Here is a 13,861-nt window from a genome sequence, read left to right on the forward strand (position 1 = left end):
CAACCACAACACCAACATCAGCTACCACAACAGTTGCCACCTCAACCACAACACCAGCGATATCAACTACAACAGTTGCCCCCTCAACCACAACACCAGCATCAGCTACCACAACAGTTGCCCCCTCATCCACAACACCAGCAACATCAACTACAACATTTGCACCCTCAACCACAACACCAGCAACATCAACTACAACAGTTGTCCGGACAACAACACCAGCAACATCAACTCCAACAACAGTTGCCCCCTCATCCACAACACCAGCAACATCAAGTACAACAGTTGCCCCCTCAATCACAACACCAGCTACATCAACTACCACAACAGTTGCCCCCTCAACAACACCAACTACATCATCAACAACATTTGCCCCCTCAACCATAACACCAGACACATCAACTACAACAACAAATGCCCCCTCAACCACAACAACAGCAACATCAACTAAAACAGGTACCCTCTCAACAACACCAACTACATCAACAACAACAGATGCACCCTCAACCACAATGCAAGCAACGTCAACTACAACAGTTGCCCCCTCAACTACAACACCAACAACATCAACGGTTGCCCCCTCTACCACAACACAGGCAACATCAACTACAACAGTCGTCCCATCAACACCAGCAACTTCAACTACAACAGTTGCCCCCTTAATCACAACACCAGCAATTTCAACTACAACAGTATTCACCTCAACCACAACCCCAGCAAAATCAACTACAACAGTTGCCACCTCAACAACACCAGCAACTTCAACAACAAAAGTTGCACCCTCAACCACATCACCAACACCTTCAACTACAACAACAGTTACAGCCTCAACCACTTCACCATCAACATCAACTACAACAACAAATGCCCCCCTCATCCACAACACCAGAAATATCAACTACAAAAACAAATGCCCCCTCAACAACACCAGCAACATCAACTACCACAACAGTTGCCCCCTCATCCACAACACCAGCGATATCAACTACAACAGTTGCCCCCCTCAACCACAACACCAGCAACATCAACTACAACAGTTGCCCCCTCAACAACACCAACATCAGCTACCACAACAGTTGCCCCCTCAACAACACCAGCAACTGAAAGTATGACAACAGTTACCCCCTCAACTACAACACCAGCAACTTCAACTACTACAGTTGCCCCCTCAACAACACCAACATCAGCTACCACAACAGTTGCCCCCTCAACAACACCAGCAACTGAAACTATGACAACAGTTGCCCCCTCAACTACAACACCAGCAACTTCAACTACGATAACAGTTGCCCCCTCATCCACAACACCAACATCAGCTACCACAACAGTTGCAACCTCAACCACAACACCGGCAACATCAACTACAACAGTTGTCCCATCAACAACACCAACATCAGCTACCACAACAGTTGCCCCCTCAACAACACCAGCAACTGAAACTAGGAAAACAGTTGCACCCTCAACTACAACACCAGCAACTTCAACTACGATAACAGTTTCCCCCTCAACCACAACACCAACATCAGCTACCACAACAGTTGCCACCTCAACCACAACACCAGCGATATCAACTACAACAGTTGCCCCCTCAACCACAACACCAGCATCAGCTACCACAACAGTTGCCCCCCTCATCCACAACACCAGCAACATCAACTACAACATTTGCACCCTCAACCACAACACCAGCAACATCAACTACAACAGTTGTCCGGACAACAACACCAGCAACATCAACTCCAACAACAGTTGCCCCCTCATCCACAACACCAGCAACATCAAGTACAACAGTTGCCCCCTCAATCACAACACCAGCTACATCAACTACCACAACAGTTGCCCCCTCAACAACACCAACTACATCATCAACAACATTTGCCCCCTCAACCATAACACCAGACACATCAAGTACAACAACAAATGCCCCCTCAACCACAACAACAGCAACATCAACTAAAACAGGTACCCTCTCAACAACACCAACTACATCAACAACAACAGATGCACCCTCAACCACAATGCAAGCAACGTCAACTACAACAGTTGCCCCCTCAACTACAACACCAACAACATCAACGGTTGCCCCCTCTACCACAACACAGGCAACATCAACTACAACAGTTGTCCCATCAACACCAGCAACTTCAACTACAACAGTTGCCCCCTCATCCACAACACCAGCAACATCAACTACAACAGTTGTTCCATCAACAACACCAGCAACTACATCAACAACAACAGTTGCAACCTCAACCACAACACCGGCAACATCAACTACAACAGTTGTCCCATCAACAACACCAACATCAGCTACCACAACAGTTGCCCCCTCAACAACACCAGCAACTGAAACTAGGAAAACAGTTGCACCCTCAACTACAACACCAGCAACTTCAACTACAATAACAGTTTCCCCCTCAACCACAACACCAACATCAGCTACCACAACAGTTGCCACCTCAACCACAACACCAGCAACATCAACTACAACAGTTGTTCCATCAACAACACCAGCAATTACATCAACAACAACAACAGTTGCCCCCTCAACCACAACACCTGCAATATCATCTACCACAACAGATGCTCCATTGGCAACAATACCAGCAACATCAACTACAACAGTATTCCCCTCAACCACAACACCAGCAACATCAGCTACAACAACAAATGCCCCCTCAACCACATCACCAACACCTTCAACTACAACAACAGTTACAGCCTCAACCACTTCACCAACAACTTCAACTACAACAACAGTTGCCCCCTCAACCACAACACCAGCACAATCAACTATAACAACAAAGGCCTCCTCAACCACAACACCAGCAACATCAACTACAACAGTTGCCACCTCAACAACACCAGCAACTTCAACAACAAAAGTTGCACCCTCAACCACAACACCAGCAACATCAACTACAACAGTTGTCCCATCAACAACACCAGCAACTTCAACTACAACAGTTGCCCCCCTCAACTACAACACCAGCAACTTCAACTACTACAGTTGCCCCCTCAACAACACCAACATCAGCTACCACAACAGTTGCCCCCTCAACAACACCAGCAACTGAAACTATGACAACAGTGCCCCCTCAACTACAACACCAGCAACTTCAACTACGATAACAGTTGCCCCCTCATCCACAACACCAACATCAGCTACCACAACAGTTGCAACCTCAACCACAACACCGGCAACATCAACTACAACAGTTGTCCCATCAACAACACCAACATCAGCTACCACAACAGTTGCCCCCTCAACAACACCAGCAACTGAAACTAGGAAAACAGTTGCACCCTCAACTACAACACCAGCAACTTCAACTACGATAACAGTTTCCCCCTCAACCACAACACCAGCATCAGCTACCACAACAGTTGCCACCTCAACCACAACACCAGCGATATCAACTACAACAGTTGCCCCCTCAACCACAACACCAGCATCAGCTACCACAACAGTTGCCCCCTCATCCACAACACCAGCAACATCAACTACAACATTTGCACCCTCAACCACAACACCAGCAACATCAACTACAACAGTTGTCCGGACAACAACACCAGCAACATCAACTCCAACAACAGTTGCCCCCTCATCCACAACACCAGCAACATCAAGTACAACAGTTGCCCCCTCATCCACAACACCAGCTACATCAACTACCACAACAGTTGCCCCCTCAACAACACCAACTACATCATCAACAACATTTGCCCCCTCAACCATAACTCCAGACACATCAACTACAACAACAAATGCCCCCTCAACCACAACAACAGCAACATCAACTAAAACAGGTACCCTCTCAACAACACCAACTACATCAACAACAACAGATGCACCCTCAACCACAATGCAAGCAACGTCAACTACAACAGTAGCCCCCTCTACCACAACACAGGCAACATCAACTACAACAGTTGTCCCATCAACAACACCAGCAACTTCAACTACAACAGTTGCCCCCTCATCCACAACACCAGCAACATCAACTACAACAGTTGTTCCATCAACAACACCAGCAACTACATCAACAACAACAACAGTTGCAACCTCAACCACAACACCGGCAACATCAACTACAACAGTTGTCCCATCAACAACACCAACATCAGCTACCACAACAGTTGCCACCTCAACCACAACACCAGCAACTTCAACTACAACAGTTGCCCCCTCATCCACAACACCAGCAACATCAACTACAACAGTTGTTCCATCAACAACACCAGCAACTACATCAACAACAACAACAGTTGCCCCCTCAACCACAACACCTGCAATATCATCTACCACCACAGATGCTCCATTGGCAACAATTCCAGCAACATCAACTACAACAGTATTCCCCTCAACCACAACACCAGCAACATCAGCTACAACAACAAATGCCCCCTCAACCACATCACCAACACCTTCAACTACAACAACAGTTGCCCCCTCAACCACAACACCAGCACAATCAACTATAACAACAAAGGCCTCCTCAACCACAACACCAGTAACATCAACTACAACAGTTGCCACCTCAACAACACCAGCAACTTCAACAACAAAAGTTGCACCCTCTACCACAACACAGGCAACATCAACTACAACAGTTGTCCCATCAACAACACCAGCAACTTCAACTACAACAGTTGCCCCCTCATCCACAACACCAGCAACATCAACTACAACAGTTGTTCCATCAACAACACCAGCAACTACATCAACAACAACAACAGTTGCCCCCTCAACCACAACACCTGCAATATCATCTACCACAACAGGTGCTCCATTGGCAACAATACCAGCAACATCAACTACAACAGTATTCCCCTCAACCACAACACCAGCAACATCAGCTACAACAACAGTTACAGCCTCAACCACTTCACCAACAACTTCAACTACAACAACAGTTGCCCCCTCAACCACAACACCAGCACAATCAACTATAACAACAAAGGCCCCTCAACCACAACACCAGCAACATCAACTACAACAGTTGCCACCTCAACAACACCGGCAACTTCAACAACAAAAGTTGCACCCTCAACCACAACACCAGCAATTTCAACTAAAACAGTATTCACCTCAACGACAACACCAGCATCAACTGCAACAGTTGCCTTCTCAACTACAACTCCAACAACATCAACAGTTGTCCCCTCAACCACAACCCCAGCAACATCAACTACTACAGTTGCCCCCTCAACAACACCAACATCAGCTACCACAACAGTTGTCCCCTCAACAACACCAGCAACTGAAACTTTGACAACAGTTGCCCCCTCAACTACAACACCAACATCAGCTACCACAACAGTTGCAACCTCAACCACAACACCGGCAACATCAACTACAACAGTTGTCCCATCAACAACACCAACATCAGCTACCACAACAGTTGCCCCCCTCAACAACACCAGCAACTGAAACTAGGAAAACAGTTGCACCCTCAACTACAACACCAGCAACTTCAACTACGATAACAGTTTCCCCCTCAACCACAACACCAACATCAGCTACCACAACAGTTGCCACCTCAACCACAACACCAGCGATATCAACTACAACAGTTGCCCCCTCAACCACAACACCAGCATCAGCTACCACAACAGTTGCCCCCTCATCCACAACACCAGTAACATCAACTACAACAGTTGCCCCCTCAACCACAACACCAGCAACATCAACTACAACATTTGCACCCTCAACCACAACACCAGCAACATCAACTACAACAGTTGTCCGGACAACAACACCAGCAACATCAACTCCAACAACAGTTGCCCCCTCATCCACAACACCAGCAACATCAAGTACAACAGTTGCCCCCTCAATCACAACACCAGCTACATCAACTACCACAACAGTTGCCCCCTCAACAACACCAACTACATCATCAACAACATTTGCCCCCTCAACCATAACACCAGACACATCAACTACAACAACAAATGCCCCCGCAACCAACAACAACAGCAACATCAACTAAAACAGGTACCCTCTCAACAACACCAACTACATCAACAACAACAGATGCACCCTCAACCACAATGCAAGCAGCGTCAACTACAACAGTTGCCCCCTCAACTACAACACCAACAACATCAACGGTTGCCCCCTCTACCACAACACTGGCAACATCAACTACAACAGTTGTCCCATCAACAACACCAGCAACTTCAACTACAACAGTTGTCCGGACAACAACACCAGCAACATCAACTACAACAGTTGTTCCATCAACAACACCAGCAACTACATCAACAACAACAACAGTTGCAACCTCAACCACAACACCGGCAACATCAACTACAACAGTTGTCCCATCAACAACACCAACATCAGCTACCACAACAGTTGCCCCCTCAACAACACCAGCAACTGAAACTAGGAAAACAGTTGCACCCTCAACTACAACACCAGCAACTTCAACTACGATAACAGTTTCCCCCTCAACCACAACACCAACATCAGCTACCACAACAGTTGCCACCTCAACCACAACACCAGCAACTTCAACTACAACAGTTGCCCCCTCATCCACAACACCAGCAACATCAACTACAACAGTTGTTCCATCAACAACACCAGCAACTACATCAACAACAACAACAGTTGCCCCCTCAACCACAACACCTGCAATATCATCTACCACAACAGATGCTCCATTGGCAACAATACCAGCAACATCAACTACAACAGTATTCCCCTCAACCACAACACCAGCAACATCAGCTACAACAACAAATGCCCCCTCAACCACATCACCAACACCTTCAACTACAACAACAGTTACAGCCTCAACCACTTCACCAACAACTTCAACTACAACAACAGTTGCCCCCTCAACCACAACACCAGCACAATCAACTATAACAACAAAGGCCCCCTCAACCACAACACCAGCAACATCAACTACAACAGTTGCCACCTCAACAACACCAGCAACTTCAACAACAAAAGTTGCACCCTCAACCACAACACCAGCAACATCAACTACAACAGTTGTCCCATCAACAACACCAGCAACTTCAACTACAACAGTTGCCCCCTCAACTACAACACCAGCAACTTCAACTACTACAGTTGCCCCCTCAACAACACCAACATCAGCTACCACAACAGTTGCCCCCTCAACAACACCAGCAACTGAAACTATGACAACAGTTGCCCCCTCAACTACAACACCAGCAACTTCAACTACGATAACAGTTGCCCCCTCATCCACAACACCAACATCAGCTACCACAACAGTTGCAACCTCAACCACAACACCGGCAACATCAACTACAACAGTTGTCCCATCAACAACACCAACATCAGCTACCACAACAGTTGCCCCCTCAACAACACCAGCAACTGAAACTAGGAAAACAGTTGCACCCTCAACTACAACACCAGCAACTTCAACTACGATAACAGTTTCCCCCTCAACCACAACACCAGCATCAGCTACCACAACAGTTGCCACCTCAACCACAACACCAGCGATATCAACTACAACAGTTGCCCCCTCAACCACAACACCAGCATCAGCTACCACAACAGTTGCCCCCTCATCCACAACACCAGCAACATCAACTACAACATTTGCACCCTCAACCACAACACCAGCAACATCAACTACAACAGTTGTCCGGACAACAACACCAGCAACATCAAGTACAACAGTTGCCCCCTCAATCACAACACCAGCTACATCAACTACCACAACAGTTGCCCCCTCAACAACACCAACTACATCATCAACAACATTTGCCCCCTCAACCATAACTCCAGACACATCAACTACAACAACAAATGCCCCCTCAACCACAACAACAGCAACATCAACTAAAACAGGTACCCTCTCAACAACACCAACTACATCAACAACAACAGATGCACCCTCAACCACAATGCAAGCAACGTCAACTACAACAGTTGCCCCCTCAACTACAACACCAACAACATCAACGGTAGCCCCCCTCTACCACAACACAGGCAACATCAACTACAACAGTTGTCCCATCAACAACACCAGCAACTTCAACTACAACAGTTGCCCCCTCATCCACAACACCAGCAACATCAACTACAACAGTTGTTCCATCAACAACACCAGCAACTACATCAACAACAACAACAGTTGCAACCTCAACCACAACACCGGCAACATCAACTACAACAGTTGTCCCATCAACAACACCAACATCAGCTACCACAACAGTTGCCACCTCAACCACAACACCAGCAACTTCAACTACAACAGTTGCCCCCTCATCCACAACACCAGCAACATCAACTACAACAGTTGTTTCATCAACAACACCAGCAACTACATCAACAACAACAACAGTTGCCCCCTCAACCACAACACCTGCAATATCATCTACCACCACAGATGCTCCATTGGCAACAATTCCAGCAACATCAACTACAACAGTATTCCCCTCAACCACAACACCAGCAACATCAGCTACAACAACAAATGCCCCCTCAACCACATCACCAACACCTTCAACTACAACAACAGTTACAGCCTCAACCACTTCACCAACAACTTCAACTACAACAACAGTTGCCCCCTCAACCACAACACCAGCACAATCAACTATAACAACAAAGGCCTCCTCAACCACAACACCAGTAACATCAACTACAACAGTTGCCACCTCAACAACACCAGCAACTTCAACAACAAAAGTTGCACCCTCTACCACAACACAGGCAACATCAACTACAACAGTTGTCCCATCAACAACACCAGCAACTTCAACTACAACAGTTGCCCCCTCATCCACAACACCAGCAACATCAACTACAACAGTTGTTCCATCAACAACACCAGCAACTACATCAACAACAACAACAGTTGCCCCCTCAACCACAACACCTGCAATATCATCTACCACAACAGATGCTCCATTGGCAACAATACCAGCAACATCAACTACAACAGTATTCCCCTCAACCACAACACCAGCAACATCAGCTACAACAACAGTTACAGCCTCAACCACTTCACCAACAACTTCAACTACAACAACAGTTGCCCCCTCAACCACAACACCAGCACAATCAACTATAACAACAAAGGCCCCCTCAACCACAACACCAGCAACATCAACTACAACAGTTGCCACCTCAACAACACCGGCAACTTCAACAACAAAAGTTGCACCCTCAACCACAACACCAGCAATTTCAACTAAAACAGTATTCACCTCAACGACAACACCAGCATCAACTGCAACAGTTGCCTTCTCAACTACAACTCCAACAACATCAACAGTTGTCCCCTCAACCACAACCCCAGCAACATCAACTACAACAGTTGCCCCCTCAACAACACCAACTACATCAGCAACAACTACAGTTGCACCCTCAACTACAACACCAACAACATCAACAGTTGCCCCCTTAGCCACAACACCAGCAACATCAACTACAACAGTTGCCACCTCAACAACACCAGCAACTTCAACAACAAAAGTTGCACCCTCAACCACAACACCAGCAACAACTACAACAACAAATTCCCCCTCAACCACAACACCAGCAACATCAACTACAACAGTTGCCCCCTTAATCACAACACCAGCAATTTCAACTACAACAGTATTCACCTCAACCACAACCCCAGCAACATCAACTACAACAGTTGCCCCCTCAACACCAACTACATCAACAACAACAGTTGCACCCTCAACCACAACACCAGCACAATCAACTATAACAACAAAGGCCCCCTCAACCACAACACCAGTAACATCAACTACAACAGTTGCCACCTCAACAACACCAGCAACTTCAACAACAAAAGTTGCACCCTCTACCACAACACAGGCAACATCAACTACAACAGTTGTCCCATCAACAACACCAGCAACTTCAACTACAACAGTTGCCCCCTCATCCACAACACCAGCAACATCAACTACAACAGTTGTTCCATCAACAACACCAGCAACTACATCAACAACAACAACAGTTGCCCCCTCAACCACAACACCTGCAATATCATCTACCACAACAGGTGCTCCATTGGCAACAATACCAGCAACTTCAACTACAACAGTATTCCCCTCAACCACAACACCAGCAACATCAGCTACAACAACAGTTACAGCCTCAACCACTTCACCAACAACTTCAACTACAACAACAGTTGCCCCCTCAACCACAACACCAGCACAATCAACTATAACAACAAAGGCCCCCTCAACCACAACACCAGCAACATCAACTACAACAGTTGCCACCTCAACAACACCAGCAACTTCAACAACAAAAGTTGCACCCTCAACCACAACACCAGCAATTTCAACTAAAACAGTATTCACCTCAACGACAACACCAGCATCAACTGCAACAGTTGCCTTCTCAACTACAACTCCAACAACATCAACAGTTGTCCCCTCAACCACAACCCCAGCAACATCAACTACAACAGTTGCCCCCTCAACAACACCAACTACATCAGCAACAACTACAGTTGCACCCTCAACTACAACACCAACAACATCAACAGTTGCCCCCTTAGCCACAACACCAGCAACATCAACTACAACAGTTGCCACCTCAACAACACCAGCAACTTCAACAACAAAAGTTGCACCCTCAACCACAACACCAGCAACAACTACAACAACAAATTCCCCCTCAACCACAACGCCATCAATATCTACTACAACAGTTGCCCCCTTAATCACAACACCAGCAATTTCAACTACAACAGTATTCACCTCAACCACAACCCCAGCAACATCAACTACAACAGTTGCCCCCTCAACACCAACTACATCAACAACAACAGTTGCACCCTCAACCACAACACCAGCACAATCAACTATAACAACAAAGGCCCCCTCAACCACAACACCAGCAACTTCAACAACAAAAGTTGCACCCTCAACCACACCAACATCAGCTACCACAACAGTTGCCCCCTCAACAACACCAGCAACTGAAACTAGGAAAACAGTTGCACCCTCAACTACAACACCAGCAACTTCAACAACGATAACAGTTTCCCCCTCAACCACAACACCAGCATCATCAACTACAACAACAAATGCCCCCTCATCCACACCACCAGCAACATCAACTACAACAACAAATGCCCCCTCATCCACAACACCAACATCAGCTACCACAACAGTTGCCCCCTCAACAACACCAGCAACTGAAAGTATGACAACAGTTGCCCCCTCAACTACAACACCAGCAACATCAACTACAACAGTTGCCCCCTCATCCACAACACCAACATCAGCTACCACAACAGTTGCCCCCTCAACCACAACACCAGCGATATCAACTACAACAGTTGCCCCCTCAACCACAACACCGGCAACATCAACTACAACAGTTGTCCCATCAACCGCAACACCGGCAACATCAACTACAACAGTTGCCTCCTCAACCACAACACCGGCAACATCAACTACAACAGTTGTCCCATCAACAGCAGCAACTACAACAACAACAGTTGCCCCCTCAACTACAACACCAGCAACATCAACTACAACAGTTGCCCCCTCAACAACACCAACATCAGCTACCACAACAGTTGCCCCCTCAACTACAACACCAGCAACTTCAACTACGATAACAGTTGCCCCCTCATCCACAACACCAACATCAGCTACCACAACAGTTGCCCCCTCAACCACAACACCAGCGATATCAACTACAACAGTTGCCCACTCAAAAACAAAACCGGCAACATCAACTACAACAGTTGTCCCATCAACCACAACACCGGCAACATCAACTACAACAGTTGCCTCCTCAACCACAACACCGGCAACATCAACTACAACAGTTGTGTCATCAACAGCAGCAACTACAACAACAACAGTTGCCCCCTCAACTACAACACCAGCAACATCAACTACAACAGTTGCCCCCTCAACAACACCAACATCAGCTACCACAACAGTTGCCCCCTCAACCACAACACCAGCGATATCAACTACAACAGTTGCCCCCTCAACCACAACACCGGCAACATCAACTACAACAGTTGTCCCATCAACCACAACACCGGCAACATCAACTACAACAGTTGTCCCATCAACAGCAGCAACTACAACAACAACAGTTGCCCCCTCAACTACAACACCAACATTAGCTACCACAACAGTTGCCCCCTCAACCACAAAACCAGCAACATCAACTACAACAGTTGCCCCCTCAACAACACCAGCAACTGAAACGATGACAACAGTTGCCCCCTCAACCACAACACCAGCAACATCAACTACAACAACAAATGCCCTCTCATCCACATCACCAGCAACATCAGCTACCACAACAGTTGCCCCCTCAACAACACCAGCAACTGAAACTATGATAACAGTTGCCCCCTCAACTACAACACCAGCAACTTCAACTTCAACAGTTGCCCCCTCAACAACACCAACATCAGCTACCACAACAGTTGCCCCCTCAACTGAAACTATGACAACAGTTGCCCCCTCAACCACAACACCAGCAACATCAACTACAACAACAAATGCCCTCTCATCCACAACACCAGCAACATCAGCTACCACAACAGTTGCCCCCTCAACAACACCAGCAACTGAAACTATGACAAAAGTTGCCCCCTCAACCACAACACCAGCAACATCAACTACAACAGTTGCCTCCTCAACCACAACACCGGCAAAATCAACTACAACAGTTGCCCCCTCAACAACACCAACATCAGCTACCACAACAGTTGCCCCCTCAACTGAAACTATGACAACAGTTGCCCCCTCAACCACAACACCAGCAACATCAACTACAACAACAAATGCCCTCTCATCCACAACACCAGCAACATCAGCTACCACAACAGTTGCCCCCTCAACAACACCAGCAACTGAAACTATGACAAAAGTTGCCCCCTCAACCACAACACCAGCAACATCAACTACAACAGTTGCCTCCTCAACCACAACACCGGCAACATCAACTACAACAGTTGTCCCATCAACTACAACACCAACAACATCAATGGTTGCCCCCTCTACCACAACACCAGCAACATCAACTACAACAGTTTCCCCCTCGCACACAACACCAGCAACATCAACTTCAACAGTTGTTCCATCAACAACACCAGCAACTACATCAGCAACAACAACAGTTGCCCCCTCAACCACAACACCAGCAACATCATCTACCACAACCGATGCTCCATTGACAACAATACCAGCAACATCAACTACAACAGGTGTCCCATTAACAACAGCAGCAACTACAACAACAACAGTTGCCCCCTCAACAACAACACCAACATTAGCTACCACAACAGTTGCCCCCTCAACCACAACACCAGCAACATTAACTACAACAGTTGCCCCCTCAACAACAACAACATCAGCTACCACAACAGTTGCCCCCTCAACAACACCAGCAACTGAAACTATGACAAAAGTTGCCCCCTCAACCACAACACCAGCAACATCAACTACAACAGTTGCCTCCTCAACCACAACACCGGCAACATCAACTACAACAGTTGTCTCATCAACAACAGCAGCAACTACAACAACAACAGTTGCCCCCTCAACTACAACACCAACATTAGCTACCACAACAGTTGCCCCCTCAACCACAACACCAGCAACATCAACTACAACAGTTGCCCCCTCAACAACACCAACATCAGCTACCACAACAGTTTCCCTCTCAACAACACCAGCAACTGAAACTATGACAACAGTTGCCCCCTCAACTACAACACCAGCAACTTCAACTACAACAGTTGTCCCCTCAACACCAACATCAGCTACCACAACAGTTGCCTCCTCAACAACACCAGCAACTGAAACTATGACAACAGTTGCCCCCTCAACTACAACACCAGCAACTTCA

The 13,861-nt window shown here is 47.0% G+C and overlaps 2 protein-coding genes across 2 annotated transcripts; both read left to right on the top strand.

Annotated features, from left to right (window-relative positions):
- Window positions 1–1,072: 1,072 nt before the first annotated feature.
- Window positions 1,073–4,505, top strand: LOC117820323 (mucin-2-like; the record flags this gene model as incomplete). The annotated part of the gene is made up of 4 exons (XM_034694051.1): window positions 1,073–1,605; window positions 1,643–2,174; window positions 2,364–2,926; window positions 3,083–4,505. Coding segments are annotated over 4 exons (3,051 nt in total), but the record flags the coding sequence as incomplete, so codon positions are not given.
- Window positions 4,506–6,987: 2,482 nt separating this feature from the next.
- On the top strand, window positions 6,988–13,187 carry LOC117820324 (mucin-2-like; the record flags this gene model as incomplete). The annotated part of the gene is made up of 6 exons (XM_034694052.1): window positions 6,988–7,310; window positions 7,443–7,583; window positions 7,665–7,965; window positions 9,674–10,586; window positions 10,710–10,726; window positions 13,155–13,187. Coding segments are annotated over 6 exons (1,728 nt in total), but the record flags the coding sequence as incomplete, so codon positions are not given.
- Window positions 13,188–13,861: the final 674 nt, after the last annotated feature.

This window comes from Notolabrus celidotus, chromosome 10 (genome assembly GCF_009762535.1).
Source record: "Notolabrus celidotus isolate fNotCel1 chromosome 10, fNotCel1.pri, whole genome shotgun sequence".
Classification (NCBI taxonomy): domain Eukaryota; kingdom Metazoa; phylum Chordata; class Actinopteri; order Labriformes; family Labridae; genus Notolabrus; species Notolabrus celidotus.